The 22,563-nt window shown below is 37.5% G+C and overlaps 1 protein-coding gene across 1 annotated transcript in view; it reads left to right on the top strand.

Moving 5' to 3' along the window:
- The window catches only part of LOC140239567 (kinesin-like protein KIF13A), a 100,478-nt gene that overhangs the window by 36,936 nt on the left and 40,979 nt on the right, over window positions 1–22,563 (top strand). Inside the window, exons 5-16 of the mRNA XM_072319399.1 lie at window positions 2,283–2,417; window positions 7,976–7,999; window positions 12,242–12,354; window positions 14,097–14,211; window positions 14,580–14,732; window positions 15,237–15,296; window positions 16,501–16,611; window positions 17,754–17,888; window positions 18,934–19,073; window positions 20,074–20,189; window positions 21,214–21,318; window positions 21,904–22,174. Of these exons, the coding sequence (XP_072175500.1) occupies window positions 2,283–2,417; window positions 7,976–7,999; window positions 12,242–12,354; window positions 14,097–14,211; window positions 14,580–14,732; window positions 15,237–15,296; window positions 16,501–16,611; window positions 17,754–17,888; window positions 18,934–19,073; window positions 20,074–20,189; window positions 21,214–21,318; window positions 21,904–22,174 (1,478 nt within the window). The remainder of the gene's footprint in view (window positions 1–2,282; window positions 2,418–7,975; window positions 8,000–12,241; window positions 12,355–14,096; window positions 14,212–14,579; window positions 14,733–15,236; window positions 15,297–16,500; window positions 16,612–17,753; window positions 17,889–18,933; window positions 19,074–20,073; window positions 20,190–21,213; window positions 21,319–21,903; window positions 22,175–22,563) is intronic.

The raw sequence follows: 22,563 nt of genomic DNA, 5'->3' as shown, positions 1-22,563 counted from the left end.
ATTGAAAGGTTTGAATCAAAAGCGCGGCCGAGCCCAGCAGTGTAAACGGACAAAATTGCGAGGCTCGGCCGCGCAATTGAGGCCGGGCTCGGCCGCGGCTGAGCCCGGCCCCGCACTGTAAACGGGGTCTTAATGGATTATAGAATCCTGCAATCTCATTGGTCGAGAGCTATGTGTTGATTTTTACTGGCCGCATGCTGAGTCACAGTGGTAAACATGTTATCGCGCACTTGTAGCAAGAGTACGCGCACTTGTAACAAAGGTTCAAGCACTAAGCAAGCGTTCGCGCACTCAGTACGAGACACCTATTGGCTAATACAACCATGCATCAGTTTTTGGAATTTAGCCTAAATCCACTCGGCTTCGCCTCGTGGGTTAAGCATTCCATAGTTACTTTATGCACACAATTCCGACTGACGCACTCAGACCTGCGCGTCATTTGTATACTATCGCCAATGATTATGATGTATTGTCCAGGTAAAGAGAATGTCACTTTCTGTCACTACAATGTCAGTTTAAGTTTTTGCCTGATTAGAAATGTGTGAAGGCCTTTTTGCTGAACACATGATTTAGGTTTGATATGCCATGTTTGTGTGCATTTTTGATACTGTATAGGTGATGTATTTTACCATGTTTTATTTTTGTGAGTTTCACAAGTCACCTGATTTATGCCAAATAAACAACTTGCAAAACTGTTTCCTCTTGGAACACAAATGTTGTATATTAAAGCTACCTAGATGAGAAATTGCTAACTTTTGTCTTGAAAAGAGCTAACACTTCTTTTTCATTCTGTTACAGTGGTTCTTGATCATTGCAAAATCAACCTCTTGCAAAACTGTTTTATGAGTCCCAATCCATGACATATTATAGAATTGTGAAATGTGTGGTATATACAATGATTACAAAATGATAAATCATGTTAAAATTGCATCAAGTCAACAGTATTATCAAAATCGCATTTGCCCAGATGTAAATAGTTTTTTATGGAGTGGTATACACAGTGTCAGACCTCCTCCATTACTTCATTTGTTTTTATATTGTAAGACCTTACATACTTTATCATCCATGTGTTTTTATTCATGATTGTAGACTCATTATATACAAGAAATGTGCCCCATCAGCATTTGCAAAAGCTAAAATCAAACAAACCTAGGTATTGGTATTGAGGTCCAGCATGGGAGTTTGCCTGCCCTGAAAAATGTTTACACTTTTTGACAAGTAGTGAACATGTCTCTTGGGAAACTCCAAACTCATGAAATGGGCATGAGAAATCCACAAACAAGTGCAGGATGTAACCAGCTACTTAACATTCATGCTTGCATATAACAAGGGGGAGGGGGTCACATGACTAGAACCCAGAGTTTGCATGAGTGAGAGGTGAGTGAGTGTTTACATTGGCAAAGACTGGTGAAAGAATGATGGAGATTCTGTATTTTAATGCACTTCAGAGATGAGGTTTTCCATTTTCAGTCTTTCTCTGAGCTTTCATGAAGTTGCCAAGCACTTTCGCTGAAAGTCTGGAAAACTTGTTTATCTTTGCTACCAATGAAAACATCCATAGGAAGTTAGATGTTCTTACAAATGAAAGTAAGGTTATATCGAGATTTTTTTATGGAAAAAAAATGGAATAATATCCTCAAAGTTTCATACTCCTGTATGTAGATCACTAAGTATAGTACTTCACCATAGAAACCCATTATTTGGTCCAACTGACTTCTTTAAAATTGTTTAATACATTATACTTGTGGTGTTTATTACAGAGCTTTATCATGTGGCTGAAGAAAAACCAACTATTTGTTAAAAGCTGTATAAAAGTATGTGTGAACGCAAGTTGTCTCTGTTATTTCCTCTCAAGAAGCTTTATGAGCCTGACTTTTGAGTTCAATATCATACACTTCCATCAGGTGAACTTGGTATCCATGTTGAGTTTGACAGTGATAAAAAGAGACAAATTAGAGAAAATTTCATTCAAATCTCACTGAAAGTAAAAAAAAAGAAAGAAAAGAAACTGAATTTCAAGTACTTGCCCATTGCAACGAAATAGTGATATTGTCACCTTGTCCATGAAAGTATGTGAAATCTGACTTTCATATATTTTGTCCCATTTCTATTTGTTTGTGTTTGCTCTTTTTAGAAGTGTCAGCATGAGCATCCAATGATATTTCACATTAATTTGCTGAAGGCTGATGACAGAGCAATTTGACTTGCCCCATTTTGTGTCTCGTCCCATCTTTGCTTATGACGTTATTGCAGTGACATCTCTCCTATTTGTGTGATTGTAGAATATTGAAGCCTTGATGTCAGAAGGGAACAAGTCTCGGACAGTGGCTGCCACCAACATGAATTCAGAGAGCAGCAGGTCACATGCAGTCTTCAACATCACTCTCACTCAGACACTGACGGATGTTGAGTCAGATGTAAGTCAACATATCACATTACGTGTGAGGTACTTGCTACGATAAACAAGAACAAAAAATGAACCCATGCTCAAAATATGCTTATCTCAGATAACTTAGGTTGATATTGCAGAAACTAGGGTGCCTCGAATACCCTAATAGCACAATGGCAGTGCTGTATTTATATGACAGCATCATTTATAAGGAAAGAATAGTCAGCTTTGCTGAATTCTCTATGTGAGGAATGGATTCACATGCATATTGATGGTCATATGCTCTCTTTTTTTTTTCTTCATTTATGCAAGTTCTTACAGTTTCCATAAATTTCTCAGCTTATACCTAGTTTTTTTTTTTTTGTTTTTGTTTCAATATGTATTTCTTCCTTGGTTCTGCTTGCAATTTTCTTTTTGTTCTATGTTCACTCCCCTCCCCCTTTTCTAAGATTGTTTTAGCCCTACATTCACAGTAGTATTTTGGTGGTCCTTCTTTCCTGTCTACTGTTTCATGAAAGAAATGGACATTATTTCCATTTCTCAGATATTATTTCCATTTCTCACCCCTCACAAGTCATCTTCAGACCTGTTGATTAACATTCATTTCATATTTACAGGCTGAATTTGTGTCCTATAGATCTTTAATAGTCCTACTTTTTTTCTTCCTCAGACCTTGTTTTTCCCCCAAATTCTGTTCATGTTTTCACCCACACTCTTGTATGTTGATCAGTATAGAAATAAATGTGATTAATACTTGAAAACTGATTTACAAGTAATTTTCAAAGATAAAATTGACTACACATTTCATAGGAATTAATGTCATTGCCTTCACATATGATAGTTTGTGTGCCATTAAGTTTGTGAGTATTGTTGCCATTTCTGTAATAGTTGTTTCATTGGTAATTTAAGAGGTTGTGTGTAATTCTTCCTGATACTGCTGGTACTCTGAAATTCTATGCCATGCTTTAGACATCCATCCAAGCTGTCAAAGACATGTATGTTGTTAGGCCAGAATGTTGCTGTCTCATGCAAGGTTGTAATGCGTATGCCCTCTCAATACACAGATGGCATTATGAATGTGATATAGAAACATGATGGTTCCACAGTTACCTATTAGTTGCCCTCTGCTTCATAACAAACCTAATAATCCGGGCATAAAGCCTACTCCTGCACCCTGTGTAGGCATAATGGGATAATCAAAATGATCACATCTCCAGAGTAGTTTGTCAATGGGCCGTGTCACTGCTGTAATAAGCCCAGCATATCGCCAAGTTTATATCCATTTTGCTCCTGATTAGATTCCACATTACCTTAGTGCTTTGACATTTGTTCTTAGACAGCGTACTGCTGTAGGGGTATGCCAGCACCCCACACACAGCTCTTCCGCTGCTGGTTAGCAATGATTTCAGTGTTTGTCATCAAGTACCTTTCAGAATCCAACGTGTTCACCCTTAACCAATATCTATTTGTCAAATAGGAATGTTTAAGAGTGTCATTCATTTGCTTGGAAGAAGTTTGTTTGTTCCTAAATTTCATTCAGACTCCTGCGATATATCAGTAACTGTCATTTTTGTGGATGAATTATGAAGCCTTGACGAATTGACTTCTGAATCATTGGCTCTACCCTCCAGTTTAATTAATCACATAGCACCATGTTTACACATTGGTGTTTGTTAACCCGTTAAGGACGAGTCCCGAGTATACTCGGGCAGGTGTCTATGGGAAATGCGTGTTGTAGCAAAATCAGTCCATCCTCAACGGGTTAAATACTTAGACAGCAGGTCATCAGATATCCTAGTCATATATTTTAGTAAAGGAAATTTTAGATTTTGAATAATCTACAGTATAAATGGGTAATTACATCACATGTTTTTAATATTCTAAACAAGCAAATCAAGACAGAATTTCACATTTCTGTCAAAGTCATATTTGCTGAGAAGAGTACCATCATGGTTTTGTAGCAGGGAGCTTGTGTTTGAAGCTCTTTAGTTAATATGAAAAGTGGAAATGTTATGTTTTGGGAATGATTTAAGATTTGAATTTCCTCTTTGAAGTAATTATACTTTGGCATCATACCGTCGCCGGTCACACGAACCGACGAAGCACTCAATTTTGGGTCAAATTTTCGATTTTGAGATTTTCAATCATTTCGATAGTAGACATTCCATACTACATATTCTGAAATTCTCAGTGTGTAATTCGGTGTAATTTTTACGTAGTTATCACTTTTGTAGAAATATGTAATTCCATTTGTGAAAATTATTTGTTTTCCCCATAGACGCGTGTGTGAAACAATCAGGCGATTCGACGGTTCGGTGACCGCGCATACTAGTACGCGCGGTCACTGAACCGACGAATCAGTGCGCATTGACTTGCGTGTAGTTTTTTGAGATTCAACAGTTCATTGATCGCGCGCACAGTGCGCGTACTATGTAATACATGCGTTGACAATAACAACGCTCAATGTACATGTACATATGGACACACATGGAAAATGACAACGTTCTTTGCATACCGAAAATACATGCATGCAGCTCTTTGACGATTTCCCGCTTATTTGTTAACAATACAATTCGATAAAAACTTCACAAGGTAGAGCAAGAATTGAAGTCTGAGGTACTACAAAAATAATTGGAAATTATAGACATGAAAGTGTAGCAACCATAAGTCAAAAATGGGTTAACTTCAAACGCGATTTTCTCGAATTGTCATTCTTACGCAAACCTGAGGGATTCGTCGGTTCGTGTGACCGGCGACGATAATTTCAACTATGTAATGTAGGAATAAAGTAGAAGAAGCACAGGTTTATTCAATATCTTATATCTTTGCATGGGCTGCAGGTTGTGGTTATGTTTTGTCATCCAGACTCTGAAGATATGGAGTTGTATGTCTCAGTGCATGAACTATCCTGGACCTCTTAGCATGCCCTCTATTTAAGAAAAGGAGCTTAAATATGCCAGAATTTCAGACTTTGTGTGAAACGATTTACAGTGTAGAAAGTTTACAGTGATAGAGGCAGGTGAAAAGGCCACTAAGAGGCACACAAATTGCCTTGGATACCGTGTTTGTGTATGCTGATCAATTAGGAGCCTATTCTCTCCCTTGTTTAGTTAGCCTGCTTGGTTGGCTTCAGGATGTTTTCTCCTCACCCCTGTTTCTCTGTCTCCTTTTGATCCCAGCAACCTTTACCATGTCCACTCCATGATGAAATTCATATTCCATTATTCAGTACAAGATATGTAAACCTCATCAATGGTTGCATAACAAAGAAGTAGGTTCAAGAAAAGTGCGTGGAAATCAACATTGCCACAATCCATAAATTTGGTACTTGGAGTGTACTCAAACATGGGCAGTAAGATGTAGGGAATGCATGATATTGTCATCAATGACAAAGAATATAAGTCTCATGATACAGCTGAGAGAAATGTCAAATGATATGATTCCCATACAGACTGCTTGCATGTTTACAGAACCTAGGAAGGAGAAATGTGAAAGGGTATGTACACAGGGATGGAAAGGGAAAGGAATGAGAAACTGAAGACAGATGGAAATAAAATGAACAAATAGCAGGCACTGAGATTAGCATGTAGTATTTAAGTGAAGGTATTTGATGTCATTATGTCAGTGTTTGGGCAATGCTCAATGAAACTCTTTCTAAGAATGGAGAAATTTTTGTATTCATGCCCGTTTGAAACACTCCGTCACTGAATTCAAAACCATCAGACCTTTAAAAAACTGTTTTAGTCTCAACATTATTTATGTTTGGGAAATGGATATGAAGAGCTTGCCTTAAGAAATATCTCATAATATTGAAGATTTCCTGAAAGAAACAGTTTGTCCTTTTGAACAGCACCAGACAACTTGTTTTTAAAGCCAGGTGATAAAGTGACATAATATAAACTAATGAGAATTGCTCTTCGTGTCCTTTGGGTTCACAATTCAGTCACTTTACAAACAACAATAAAATCATACCCTTTATTCTATATAATGACAGACACTAAAGCCTGAATCTCAAGCAAAAATAGTTTGATTGTTCATGAATGTAACACATCATGACAGATATTTTACAACATTTTATTGTTTGTCTGGATGAAGGCTTGACTATGTATATCAGAAGTGCATCATTTTGTAATTAGAAACAAATTAGAGATTGTAAATGATTGAACTGCAATCAGTTATAATGAAAACATCTCAACGGAATTTCATGAATTTGAAAAAATAGAGATGACTGTCAAAGAAAGAGGGAGACAGGCTTGCAGGAGACATTCATGTTGTTTTCACATCACTCATTGTGGATAGAAGACATGGTGCATTTTCCCCAAGATGTTCAAAAGTGCAGCACTGCTTTTTGATTGTAATTATCTGTGGCGGCCTGCTCAGATCAACTCATCTCCGATCATGGAACCCCAGCTACACATGTCTCCCTGACTTTGGCTCCTGTAGTTTAGAGCAAGCTGCAATGAAAATATCTAGAATGTCTAGGTTTGACAAGAAGTGTTCATAACACTCTGTGATCTCATGTTTGTAGCTACTGTCTGCATGACATGGTGGGGGATACTGGGATTTAATTTCATTTTCTTTCTCCTTTTTTATTTGAATTCTTGCCTCTTCTGAATCCAATAAGTGTCACATAGCCAATTTTGAAGAGAGTTCAAGATGTGGGGGAGATGGTTTATTGGTCTTTTCTATATTGGGGTTGTGTGCTGGCAGAAGGGATCAGTTTGAAGGGAAAAGCAAAGATGTGAAGACAGACTCTTTTTTTGTTGCTGTTTTAAAGTCATGTGTGCCAGAGTAATATACAGACCCTGCCTATGGGGAAGTGTAATCATTAAATGGTGTACCATCATGGCTCATGCTATGTATCAGCTTTGGTGAATAATTTCATGTTCAGAGGAGAAATAGCAGAATTTACATTTCTTTAACTTTTAACTGTAGGTAAATTTGATGAAGTGCTCTTGCTGGGGGTAGGAAAAAGTCAATACTGTAGGTGCTGTATGTATCATCTTTGATATTTCACTTGCAGCTAAACCTATTTCTTTGTCATCTGGCATCAGGGAATTCATGTATTAGAGTGAAGTTTACATCTTTTATTGGGGGAGGGGGTAGGATGTTGTGATTGATAGTTGATATTCATATTAAAGCATCTTTTTACAAGGATGTAAAATGACTGAAGTACAAAATTGTACACGCTCATCATGTTCTAACTTATGTGTTGGAAACCTTTTGAACTGTCTTGATCCTTTCATTATCTGGTTATATTCCACAATATACTGCAGTGTCTTGAAGTCTTGACGGTAGATACTGCTTTTCATTGTGATAACATGCTAGGGATATAAAGTACACATCATTTGAGCATAGCTTGAGAACGTGTCTCGTACCATTATGCGTCTTGTGCTGTAGGCTAGAAAGTCTTTTAAACCAACATCGTCTCACTAACCATTTTCTATTCATGTTTGTTGTTCCACCCCTGCATTCTCTTATTACAAACTGCATCTTCTTGTCCCATCCATCCATCTGTTTGTCTGTCTGTTCGTCTGCCTTCACCCATTCTTGGGTCACCATGCTGTCAAATAAACTCTTCTACAGGAGAAAACAGACACCCAGAGAGTGGTAAGATTTGTTTTGCTGACAATGTGAGGCTGTGTCTAATGGTGGATTGTTATCCTGCCCATTGTGTTACAGGGACAGTGGCTATCCCTATCATTTTTACTTTCAAGAAGTCTGTTCAATGCCTTTCTTGATTTTTTTATTTTTACCTTGAAATTGTTTTGTGGCTTTTTTCATTTATATGCAGTTCATTTTTTATTGCCATTATAATACCTCTTTCCTGTCAAACTAAAAAAGAATAAAAGTGTTTTTTTTTTTTTCAGTTGGGAATATGTTGTTCCCTAAATTATTTGAGTCGGATCAAGCCAAAATTGTGCTAATTTTATTTTTGCATAGTGATTTATTTCCTTTGCACCTCAAACAATTTTCTGCCCTTCACTCTGATCTTGTTGTTTCTTTATTTCTTTATCTCCCAATGTTGTGCCTGACTGACTTTGCATTCTAGTCGCCAACACCTTTTCCATAGTTTGTAGCAACGTCACTGATAAGTGCAAGGTTTAATATGTCATATTAGAGACTTTGGTGTATACAAATACACTGAATTATGTCTTGAAGTGAAATGCAGCAGTAAAACTCTGCAACACTTCATATGATCAGAATTTCCGCAGATTTGCAGAATGTTGCCCTTTTTGTAATCTCCTTTAAAAGTGAAGGTCCATACCATGTTCAAGTAGACTGTGTTGATGAGAATATATTGTATTCAAACAATTGTAGAGGTTTCAGCAACCTTGAACCTGAAATGATAGAGCCGAGGAATTTAAAAATATATGTTTGCATATATGAATACAAAAGTAGTAGCAGCCGAATATATGCAAATTAGATGAGTTAATGATGTCATTGCCTCTTAGGCCTTCCATTCACATGCATACAAATTTGATTTTGACAAGAAATCATGTATAAAACCTTTTTCTTCTTTCTCGTTTTTTAAGGTAATAACTTTAATAACAACAACATTTAAGGAGAAAGGTCATAAGTCCTGCTAAATTATTAGCCGAAACAAGATCTGTATGACGTGTTTGTGAACAAATCAGTTGGAGAGTTGTGAGTTGATGACACCATACTCTATACTATTAAAGTTGCATTTCCACCTGTTTAAACTAAAGGGTAAAAGCATGTGAAACCTTCGAATTCTATGGCCTCCTTATTTATGTTTTAAGTGCAATGCAATGATACTTTTGCTAATAAAAGTCCGTCTCATTTTTTACTTTAGATTATTCAAATCAATGTGAAGATGATATGGAATTGCACTTTAAGGAGAGGGTATTTTCAAAGCTCTTGGCTAATAAGATCCCTGCAATAAGCATGGCAATACTATACGCAGCGAGCTCTGTTTAAAAAAATGAGATAAAGTTCCTATTTTTTCCTGTCCTTGGTGGTGTTGCTGTGATGTATATTGTACATGGCCACACATCACAAAACCTTCAAAAAAAAAAAAAAAGCTGCTCAGAATGACTCTTGCAAGCTAAAAATCTGTGTTTTGGGTCAACATGGCTGATATTAAGTTCTTGTTATTTTCTGATAGAGTAATCCTTTTGCTTCCATTATCTGGAGGTTGGAGTAGTTTATTGAATAAGTGATTTTTTTTTAAAACCCTTGTTTTTATTTTGCTTGGTTTGCTCCAATCTTTACCCACGACGTGCATGGAAGTGTAAGAAAAACCTGTGCTTGTACATGTTTACTCAAAAAGGTCATTGGAGCATTGATACTTTGTAGTAATCCTAAAAGATAAATTGTATACGCCGAATATTTCGCAAGGTTTTTATTTTCGCGAATTTCGCGAGTCAGGTGCTATTTGCAAAATTAAAGACACGCGAAAATATTGACTCTGATCCTGAGGTGAATATGACATACGCGTATACACTTCTACGTTCAGTACAGGCCTCCACAATCGCGAATTTAACCACTCGCGACATCGTCGGGAATTCCCGATTCGCGAAAATTCAGACTCGCGAAATATATGGCGTATACAGTAAGCACATTCTCTGGAGTATTAAAGTTCAGTGCAAGCCAGTTGACCCATAACGCTGTCTCAAAGGAACTTTCTTTGGTAGGTGGATTCTCAATCTCCTATTTCATTTGGGTTAAGACAATCCGATTTGGACAACTTATTAATGAGGTAAAACCTGAGAAGCAAAAGCAAAAGATAGCTATACATGCACAATCATAATGCAGGACATTGTAAGGTATTTTGAATTCAATGTACCTTTTTTACTGATATCAACTGCTAACTTAGAAGTTGTATCAATCAGTAAAAGATTTCTGCATATTTTTAATCCTGTGGTAGCCCAGTTGGTCAGCAATCCTAACACAGTGTAGATAGCAATTAATCACTGGACAAGCATTAGTTATTGGGAAGCAAAATTTAATGGTTCTTCCATGTTGGGTTGCCTGCCAAGTTTAAAGGACAAGTCCACATTCATATATATAAGGATTGAGAGAATGCAGCAATATTAGTAGAACACATCAGGGAAAGTTTGAGGAAAATTGGACAATCCGTTCAAAAGTTACGAATATTTTAAGTATCTGCGCAGTCACCGCTGAAAGAGAAGACTACTACAGTGTATGATCTCACATGCGTACAACTATATAAGGAAAATAAAAAGAGAATTTCACAAAACTTTACTTTTTGAATAAAGTGCACATTTCTTCGACTTGTTACTGGCATATATTAAGGGTAATATTATTCCCCTTGCCTTCTGAAAGAGAGAAGTCGAGTGTTCTTTTGTTATGCGAGAGAAATGGAAATATGTTGAATTTTCTTTATTCTTTCTTTATATTGTACTCATGTTACATCACAAGCTATAGTAGTCTTTTCATCCAGCCATGACTGAGCAGAAACTTCAAAAATTCATAACTTTTTAACGGATTGTCCGATTTTGCTCAAACTCTCACTGATGTGTTCTACTAATATTTCTGTATTCACTCAACCCACATGTCTATGAAGGTGAAATTGTCCTTTAATCTTCACTGAATATCCTGTTTTCTAACCAACTCACAGTTGTTATGTGAATGGGTCAGTGGACAAACATGTGTCTGCAATTGCAAGATGTCTCTTTTTGTTTTAATGGAGCAGCTACAATGCAATCCTATGTTTCCTGTTTACTTGCCTGTTGTGAACTGAAAACATTACTCATTGTGATGATGGTGATGATGATATTATTATTGTTATTATGTTATTATGACTATTATTAATTAATTAATGCATTTATTTATTTAACTCATTGTATAGTGGTCATGCTGTCTCCTGTTCATAACACAGCATATGCATCTTATATATTATTCTGTCAAAATAGAATTCCAGCATAGAAGTAAGAACTGAAGATAGAAATAAAGAAAGTTTTACTTTATGATGTATGCAGTTTATGCTTTAGACTGATTTGCAGTTTCTTGATTTATATAATGCTTAGGATCATGTGACAGTTTCTTATGTGTCTGCAAGTATCAAAGTGATTTTCACTGAAATGTTTAAAATAATGATAAATGTACATCTTCAAGGTGCATTAAGTCACAGGTTTTAATGACACATATGTTTATTCATTAAATCATGTTTGTTTAATGTCAAACCAATGTAGGTCAGTATGAAAATATCAATATTTCTAGAAATAATGTAGCAGGACATCTTATGAATGACAGACTGATGACTTGTTAAATAACCTGGGCTTACAGACAAACCAATCTAAGTAGTCTTTCCCCACATGTGGGTGCAGATAATGGTTATTACTGATTCGTTGCAACTGAAAGATGCTGTTTATGTACATTCTAGTAGCTCAATTTGTAAAAAGATGCAATACGGCAGTACTGCAGGATCTTTACTGACTGAGCATTATACTGGCATTCAAAGAGATGGAGAAATGCTCAAGAATATAAATATTCTAAAATCATGCTGTTATTATCAAGATATCTCCAAACAAATAAACCTGCCCCATAACAATTTTATTAGCAATAAACTATTATCAGATGGTACATTCAAGCTCTTAATGTTCTTGGGGAAATTTGAGTATGATAAATCTTCTTACTCCTAAAACTTAACTTCTATATAAAGTGGGTAATGATCATTTTTGAGTAGCTTTATTTTCTCACAAAGTTAGAGACATTTGTAGCAAATTGGAAACATTGCCTTTCTCTGTATATGTGCCTAAAATCACCTTCTGCCAGTTTATTCATGCCATCACTGATGCTCTGAACTGAGAGATCACACTGCCTGCCGTTGATTTGTTGTTAATCCTTGTTGTTTTCATCTTTCAGGTGACGGGAGAAAAAGTCAGTAAGATCAGCTTGGTTGACTTGGCAGGGAGTGAGCGGGTGCATAAAACCGGGTCATCAGGTGAAAGGTTACGAGAAGGAAGTAACATCAACAAGTGAGTTCCTCACAGACATCCACATCAGTTTCGCATGCAGTTGTCATGGTAACAGTAGTGTTATGAACAAGTGGTAGCACTAGCGCTGGAGGCAGTTTTGGGAATGCGAGCACTTGAAGCACTTTTTAAAGGGCAGAGTTTTCCATCTTTTCTTTCCCCAGCAAATCAGCATATTCATCAGAAGAGGTAGCCTGCATCATATGTGTTTCATCTTGAATTGCTTCTAGCATAAATACCTCCTAAGAAACAATAATCAGGACTTGCTGAAGAGTGGGTTAACTGTGGTTAAGAAATTGTGTACTGAGAGAATTTTACCAGAATTTTTAGTATACTCAGCAAGATTTCAGTTTATGTTGCCAGTTTATTTCGTTTGATCTGTCAAAAAAAAAGTTATAAAATATGACTCTTTCAGACTGAGGATCTTGCAGACATGCAAAGAAGCCGAATAGAACAGTGATATGTGAAAATATGAATGTATAAACAAAAAGTGAAATGATGTATACTTTTCCATCTGTTAGATTCACTGGCATTATGTCACTACTGTGGTAAATAAAATTTCAGTTTTAAAGATAATATAAAGTTTTGGTATTACCTCAAAAGTTTCCCTGAATTTCCTTGTCTTAGTTTGTGTTTCAGGTTAAAGTACCTTTTATATAACTAACACTGTGAGACTTACTCGCCCCAAAGTGCTCTCATGTCTTAGTAATCATGCAATAATGGTTTCGTACCAGAGTACGGCGGCGGCGAGGTAGTACACGTATTGTGCGAATATCACTGCGACCAGCAGCGTACAGCCCCATACGCATACTGTGTAGCTAACTGCGACCAGCAGCCCCATACGCATAGCTAAATGGGGCTTCGCATTGTAGCCTACAGGATCATGACAGATTTAGTATCGCGGGTAAATATCAACTTAAAATCCAAAAATTTCTTCAATTTAAAGACTTACCAGTTAAGTTGAAGTATTGAAAACAGGCTTTGGGCAACGTTTGGTTTTGCCAATAGTCTCTTTCTATTCGAATTGATGACTGAATGTGACTCGGTCGAGAGGACCTTGGGAGAGCTACACTGAATTGACGGCGAGCGCATGCGCACACAAACATCTTATCCGTTCATGGATTTGAAATTTGTTCGCATGTGATGTGTGCGTATGCGCTGGCCGTAGTAATCAGTGTATGTAGCTCTCCCACGGTCCTCTCGACAGAGTCACATTCAGACATCAATTCGAACAGAAAGGGACTATTGGCAGAACCAAACGTTGCCCGAAGCCTGTTTTCAAGACTTCAACTTAATTGGTAAGTCTTCAAATTGAAGAATTTTGTGGATTTTATGTTGATATTTGCCCGAGATACTAAATCTGTCATGATCCTGGATGCTACAATGCGAAGCCCCATTACGCTATGCGTATGGGGCTGCTGGTCGCAGTTAATTGCATGATTACTAAGAAATGAGAGCACTTTGGGGCGAGTAAGTCTCACAGTGTTAGTTATATGATAGATACTTTAACCTGAAACACGGAAATTCAGGGAAACTTTTGACGTACCAAAACTTTTTATTATCTTTAAAGCATTTTCTACCAAGCTTTACTCCACAGATACAGTATGCTGCATATGACCAAATGATTTTAGAGTTTGAGACACAAATCTGTTTTAGCGTGTCTATTTTCATGGTATGCCTATTTGGTCTTTTCATGTGAAGTGACTTGTGCTTCATCGTGTCCACCTCTCTTCCTCCATGTGTAGGTCACTCACAACTCTAGGCCTGGTCATCTCTGCCCTGGCTGACCAATCAGCTGGCAAGAAAACCAAGAACAACTTTGTGCCTTACCGAGACTCGGTCCTCACGTGGCTTCTAAAGGTACTGTACAAACATTAATTCATATCTCCATTGTTATACTCTTGCTTGTTATACCAAGGTAATTCAAAAACATAATTATTTTTCATCTGATTAAAAGCAGTTTGCCAGTTTTCATCAATAATAGTGAAAGTTATGAAATGATGGGATTGGCATGTATATAGAAGTCTGATTTTATAGTGAAACACATGGTAAGCCTAATAACTCTGTTTGTATCCAGCAATATATTCAATTATCAATTCATTCCTATGTTAATATTTTTGCTTTGTACCAAGGGGAGTAAGATGAAGTGATGATGAAATATTTGCAAGCCTTCATCCTTTGTGACATCAATTTTATCTAATGATTTGATTTATTTTGGCTGCTGCTAGGAATGTCTTGGAGGCAACAGTAAGACGGTTATGGTAGCAACAGTGAGTCCAGCTGCAGATAACTATGAGGAGACGATATCTACACTACGCTACGCTGATCGGGCCAAGAGAATCGTCAATCATGCTGTCATCAATGAAGATCCTAATGCAAAGGTAAACCACTATGTATGAAGATTTACTGCTCTTGTTTCCTATTTGCAGACATGGTGGTGACTTGGTGAATTTAAAGGTTATCTTCACTGTATCTCAAGGGAAAGTTGAAATCACTTTTTTATAAGATCCCTCATATGTGAAAGTAAAGAATTTTTGCTATGGCAACCACAAGTCCCATGTTTGTATTATATACATAACAACAACTATATAAAGAAGAAAAGAAAGTATTTTATTACAAACATTTTAATATCAAGAGATGGAATATAATGGGATAGAGCTTTCCCTATTATCCTCCTCAGATTTCCTATTTAAGATTTCCATCATTAAGTGCACCATTACTACTGTGGAATTAATAAATGATATTAGAAACCCTGTTAGGATATTTTTGCTCTGTGGTATTCCTTTCATTTTATATATTTTATATTTCATATTCTCTTTTCTTGATGAGTTAAATGAAAGTAAGACCCATCTCCAAATACTCCTTCCCTCTGTCTTGCATCCTAGATCATCCGAGAACTCCGAGAAGAGGTTGACATGCTGAAGAAGCAGCTGAAAGAAGCAGAGGTGGGTATCCATGCTAACGGATGCCTCATTTACTCACTTGACGAGGTATCTCATTGATACCGTCTCACAAATGGTTTTAATATATCATAAGAGAGAAATGAAGACTCCTGGTTACCCTGCACTCACGTTTATACATCAATAAGAGGAACAAAACCAAAGAGAAAAAACAGAATTAGGAGAATAATACTGATTATTGGAGTGCTTTTCATGCTTTTGTAATGGAACCGCAATGCCAAAAAGGGATCAAGGCCACTGCTTGTTCAGATTGGTCTTTCCTGTAAACCACAAATGCAGCCGTGCATAGTAGGCTATTCTGTTACAAAGAATGTAGACTGTAATACGATCTGTTTCAGGTACACTGTATACTGTATGAAGGCTGCCATTGCATCCTTCAGCCATTTTGTAATCACACATAAGACTGCCCATAAAGACATGTGTTGCAGATTTTGAACTCGTATGTCAAGCTACGACATCACAATTGGTAATGCTATGTTTGCACCATGTTCCCAGTGCCATGACAGCCCTGTTTGCCCAAATGTAGTGCACTTTGGGTAGAAGAGATATTCATCTCTTTCTTCCATCCGTATTCTAGTCTCATTCTTTCCAGTCCTCTCTCCAGTGAACATGTAGCTATCAGATGCCACTATCACAGTGTCTGGTCAGGCTAGACTACGCATATTTCCTATCTTCTTCTTACTACGGACTGCCTCCAATTTTCGTTACGGCCTTTCACATGCTGTCATGTTTTGTTGCATTCACCCTGTTTTATTACAGCCTGCTAGGTTTTTCATCAGCACTGTTACTGCTGTGGCAAATTTTATGACAATTTAAAAATCTTGCCCTGCATCCATGGCAATCATGGCCTGTCACGTTTGCCCATCCTGTCCCCTTGTGGTGTCTCACGTCCATCCCATTTTGTCCACCATGGCCCGAGTCTTGATTGCTGTTTTCTGGTTGCATTTTTCATATATACCCACTGGATTGTCAGATATCTGCTTCTGATTTAATCTATGTTTAAATCAGCTCCTCTCTCCACTATATCGTGATGTGCAGTTGAATGGATTCCTATGGAAACTATGCAATATAGATTTTCAATTATTATTATCATTGCTCTGGATCAGTTGTAAATCATCATTCACTTGTATCTATTTCCTTGCAAGTATCATCGCTTGTGTTGTTATTTTGTTCACCATGTTCCTCATAGAGCATGAAGGCCGACACACTGAAGGAGAGACTAGAGGAGTCTGAGAAGCTGATGAAAGAAATGTCTCTTAGCTGGGAGGAGAAACTCGTCAACACTGAGAGGATACACAAGGTAGGCTTGGAGGGGCTTCCTACAAAACTTGTGTGTAAATGGTTAAGTAGCAGTTTATGCAGTGTTTTTTTTTTCTTAAGTCCTGAAGCAAATTTTATATGTCATGTTTCTCCCAAGCACATTTCTCAAAACATGTTTCATCAAGCATTGTTAAGAGGTGCTTATTCAATCAAAATATTCTCATTTCCATGTGTGAGTTTGCAATCACATCATTCCGGAATTGAGAAAATAGTTCGCCCTCCAAAGCATGACAGAGGAGGTAGAGCATAGCTTGTCTTTGTATTCCATGACTCCAAAATAAGTCCTGCTCTGAGATTGCACTAACAGATTCAGGCAATCACAAATTTACAGATGAGGAATTTCTACAGGTTTTATGTTGATAGGCCTAACAACCAAATTATTTTAATAACATATTTGTGAAAAATTGTGTGTGAATTTAGTCAGTTTCAAATGCAAGTTACTTTGGTCAATCAAACATGAACAGTATTAGCGAAATAGTCATTTTATTATACATTCTTTGAATCAGTAAAGCAAGCATCAACTGCCTGTTGGCAAGATTTTCATACCTCTTCTGGAAATATGCTGCCCTTTAGTAGACATAATATATTCTTTATTGACTATCTTAGAATGGTTTGTGAGAGCTTTCAGTTTCATCTGTGGTTAATTCATTATTGCCCACAAACATAACCAACAGATTATTGCATTTGGTAACTTTCTCATTCTATTCTTTACAACCTAGAGTAAACATATAAAGTGCATTGTATTCTTATTTAATAAGTACATTCCCTTGATATGCTATATCTATAGACCTATTTGGTTTTTAAACACCAACTTATGTCAGCCATAACTTGTGGGGGGGGGAAGCTTCCAAAAGCAGAAGAAAAGATGATATAATGGGTTACCAGGTATGCAATGCATCAGGGGCATTGCTATGTCAGTGTATGAATTGACTATTGTTAGACATACTAAAGCCCCCAGTTATGGCTGAAATGGACATAAACAACAAACAAACAACAACAACAACAACAAACAAACAATGAAAAAACAAAACAAAAACAAAAACAAAAACAAAAACCAGCACCCAAAACAAACAGGTCTATAGTTTGTCTTCATTTTCTCAATGTCCTTGTTTCTGTCCACAGGAGAGGCAAGCAGCCCTGGAACAGATGGGAATCTCTGTTCAGACATCAGGCATCAAAGTGGAGAGGAACAAATGCTTCTTGGTCAACCTCAATGCTGACCCCTCCCTCAATGAGCTACTGGTCTATTACCTCAAGGTCAGTCAAAATTCGCAGCTAGTGAGGAAGTCTTATGTCTTCTGCCATTGGTTGATTCTCTGAGGGAGGACAAGCGATGCTACTGTCGTACAAATTAAAATTTCACTCATCTGAGCCTGCCAGCAGGAGAAATGAGTGTGAAAAAAAGGAAGAAATCTAGAGGCAAAGCCCAATATGCGTGATTTCACTTTCACCTCAACTATAGTTTGCTTTCAGTCTTTTTTTTTTTTTTTACCTGCTATCCATGCAAACAGTGTTTGTAAGTTAATGAGTCTGAATGGATATCCATTGCCATCATTTGCAAGGTGCTGTTTTTTTCTTCTACTTTTTTTTTTTTTTTTTTTTTTGTCTGAGACCATCAAGTTTGCTGTGAATATGACCCGGTGTTGCCACAAATATTTCAGAGTTAAATACTTGGTACTTGGTACACCTGGAGTAAATCAACTCAATTGTGCACTATTTTGCATTAGATAGTAGGTTTGACAAGACACTACTCCTGCTTCCAGGGACATTCCTTGTTGGCTGTTATCTGTTTCAACAAATGAGCATCTATCTTCCATTGTTTTAAAAATGTGTTTTTTTTTTTATTCATTCATTATTATTATTATTATCAATGCTTATATCAGCAGGGAGCTTCAATTCACAGTCTTGTCATGGCATGAGTTGATTGTTCCAATCCTAGATCACTTGGTTCCATGACATTAGCTCTTGTGACAATTGCGCCAATGAAATGTCTGTTGGCTGAATCAAACATGAATTCTACCCACAAATATAACCCTAACCGTAATGTCCTAATCCTCACATCAAAATAAACCTACATAGTAATACCCTATGTGCTTAGAAACACCAGTATAGAGCGCCTTACAAATGCAATTATTATTGCTATTATTATTATTATCACAACCCTCACCCTAACTGTAAGTCCTTGGAGAAAATAAGACCAGAGCAATTGTCACAGGAGCAAATGTTGTGTCACCAGATAACTTATTGTTGTTGATGTAATCTTGAGAAATGGTTCCCCTCCACCCCCTGCCCCATTGTACAGGATCACACTGTGGTAGGAAGGCCAGATGAAGACTCTCAGACTGATATCTTACTCAATGGACTTGGTATCATGCCTAGACACTGTACCATTGATGTGGAGAATGAGATCGATGTCTTCATTACACCTTGTGACAATGCAAAGTGAGTATTAACCCTTTAACCCCTCCACTGCATGGGGCCACTCCTCTCAGAACTCATGAGTTGCCCATTGCTGGCCCTTCTGGGAATCACTGAATCACTTGCTGCTCTCCTTGTGTGTGAGTGTGTGTATGTGGGGGTACATGACATTGTGTGTGTAGTTGATTGCCTGGCTTATGTCATCTTCCATTACTGTAAGTGCAGAAATTTTCATGGTACATTCATTTTCACATATTTCATGCTACTTCTGGCTAGAGTGTGAATTCTAAAACCCACAAAAATATCTTCACGATTTTCTCTGCACATTTTGAATGGGTTGACAATTGGGCGCCACGAATTCAACAACCCGCGAATATGTTCTTGAGCTGCTCACCACGAAAAATATTATTAATGACATGGAAATATCGGCATTTACAGTACTCTGCAATTAAATGTTCATAGATATGCGATCAATATCTTTAAAACCATGCAAACCAATGTTCGAGTTCTGCTTCCTGCTGTGAGTAGAGGTAGACATTGCAAGAATCCTGTGGTTAAGAGTCCTTGACTCTGCTGTGGTGAAACCAACAAGTCATCACATGTCAGTCTGTACTATGATTCTGATTCCCCTGTCAGACAATAGTCAGTGACAGTCGTTTGAGGTAAATTCTGTGTACTTTCTATGTTTTTGATGGTATGCAATAGTCTTAGAATGAATGAAATCTAAACTAATGAATTATTAATTGCCTGCAGTGATATACGTTGTAGGTGAACTGTGTTTATAATGCTTAGAGGCATTAGACTACGTAGGACAAAGCTGAATTATGACAAAGAGTAGCCAAGATTTTGAAGGTGTATGAAAATAATGTTTACAATACATGTAAATGCTGAACATGCAAAACACTGCAAGTGTTTTATTAATCATTTTTTCAATGGATGATATCTAATATTTCCCCATCTCTTTCTCTAACATCTTTTTTCCCCACTCTCTCTTTGCCAATCTGTCCCCTTGGTTCATATCCAGGATATATGTCAATGGAACTGCAATCACAGCCAGGACTGCACTAAGGCATGGTGACAGAATTCTCCTTGGAAACTATCACTTTTTTAGGATAAACTGCCCTCGCCCTCCAGGTGTTGGTAAGTCAGGAGAAAATGTCCTTGAAATCAAACTAACCTGATTTTATGTATAAATTATATTTATCGTATACGCTGTTATTTTCGCAAATGTGGAGGTCACAGCCATTTTTGCGAGATGTTATTTTCACAAACTGATGCCGACGCTAACGTAAGCGCACTATCACCTAAGCACATCGAGACATTTTTGCATGTTGTTAAATTCGGAATCCAACTGTGATTCGCGAAATTCACGAAAATTAAACTCTCGCGAAAATAACAGCATGAACAGTATACTTTATAAATCTATTGAATCAAATGCAATAAATGAGAGAGAGAGAGAGCTAAATGAAGAAGAGTTTTCTGGCCTTTCATACACTGGTATTGAAGAGCTGCTATATTGAGATATGGTTGTCTCATCCACAAGGAAGGCTGCGATATTTGATTGTTTCCCAAATTAGCCTCATGTAGTATTTTTAGAATCTTTCCCCTATAAGGATTTAGTATACCTACATCAGATATCCTCAGTATATGCAGAAAAGAGGGAACATCAGAGAAATAAAGCACTCAGATATGGCCATAATCATATGACTGAGGTTAAGTGATGCAGCTCTGGGAGGATACCTTCTAAATAACACTTTGGCAATCTGACAGTTTGGGATCATTGTATAGCTGTAGTACAGATATGCACTGATCGGTGGATGTCAAGATATCATGCTCATAGGGCAGGCCTTGAAGGAAGTTGTGTGCATTCTGGTTCATTTGGCTAGACTTGATGAGGCTAAAATAACAATGTATATATGACATATATGACTACCCTAAAGAATTTTCCCCTACAGTGTACAAATTGTAAATGTGTGTATCTCAGGGAAAGAAAGAGACACCTTGTATTCAAAAAGGGAAAGGAAGGGACACGTTGTAAAGAAATATCAAGAGAAGTCATAGAATTCATTCATCTCTCACTGCAAAGATGATCAGTGATATGGGAGGCTCATGACAGATAACAGCAGGATTTACTAGAATGATTGACACACTTCTTTCTAACTAGGATCAAGTGGAACCACCACACCAGAACCTGCAGCTCCAGCCGTCACTGAGAGCTTTGACTTCGACTATGCCCAGAATGAAGTCATGATGCAAGAACTCCACAATGGTGAGTAGTCTGTGCGCTGTGAAACTTCGAGCCTGAGTGTGAGTATGTCAAGTCAAAAGCAGGGATTCAGTGTTGGACAGTGTCTTTTGGTGTTTTGATGTTGGGATGCTTGTCAAGGCTCAATAGTAAAGTGTGAGGAGGATGTTGTGTGGCATCAAAGAGATAAACAAGTTTTAGAAATATATATGTCTTGTAGTTGAGATATACATTGTACTTACTGTAGCTATCTGTAGATAGAGCTGTCATTTATTTGTGGAAGAGCTACAAGTCTGGATGTGCAGAAGACACATCGTGCTCTGTGAAAGATACTAATATTGGCAAATTCAGATTTCAGTATGATACGTGACAAACCCTCCTATTTGAAATAATGCCAGTGTGCATTATTCTGGATTTTGTTGTGATTAGGTCTAAAGCTTTATTTACCTTTTTTCCAGCTTTGACAGTAACAAGAATGAAAAAACAAGTATAATTGTCATGCATCAACACCTACTAATGATAGATTAGTGATGCAGTGGTAATACCACAGGTTTTGATCTAAATTTTAGTGTAAATGCTCTCTCTTCATGCTGTGTGTGTGTGTCTTAGATCCTGTTCAAGCTGCCATGAAGCTCCTGGAAGATCAGCATCAGAAGGACAAAGAGGGAGCCCTCACCAAACAGAAGGAGGCCTACGAACGGGAGCTGGAGGCCCTGAAGAAACAGCTGCTACCACCAAAGTCTCCATCGGTATCATCCTCCTCCTCATCCAACCAGCCATCAGGGACAGAGGAGCAAGGGAGAATGGAGGAGGAGACACAGAGCCAACCAGATAACAGCTTACCTGTCATGGATCGCTATGAGGAGTGGAGTGAGGATAGGTGAGAGAGAAATAAACTGGTTTATGTGGCTCTGTCTTTTTCACACTTCATTAAACATGGTAGTGAAATATCGGATGTAAGTCTCTTTATTGAAACACTGAAGCAAGATCTTTCAAACTCTCATAGTTTCTCTGAGGTGCCTGTGTGGATGGTGGGTAAATTCTGCTTTTCATACCCTGTACATCACATTTTTAAATGAAACCAGTCACCTATGCCTGATAACCTGACAAGAGAGCAATGAATCCACTACAGTGCTTAGATCTCCAGGGATACAAGCGAGAGCAATGAGAAAACTACTGCACCACAAACTTGGATATTTTTATAAAATGAGACATTAACACCTAATGTGTTAAAAAACAAAGACATGCCATGTCAGAGAGCCACAGTAA

The sequence above is a fragment of the Diadema setosum genome, chromosome 16 (genome assembly GCF_964275005.1).
Source record: "Diadema setosum chromosome 16, eeDiaSeto1, whole genome shotgun sequence".
NCBI classification, from domain to species: Eukaryota; Metazoa; Echinodermata; class Echinoidea; order Diadematoida; family Diadematidae; genus Diadema; species Diadema setosum.
Note: the sequence above shows the minus strand (reverse complement) of the source record. Positions and strands in the feature narration are given on the sequence as shown.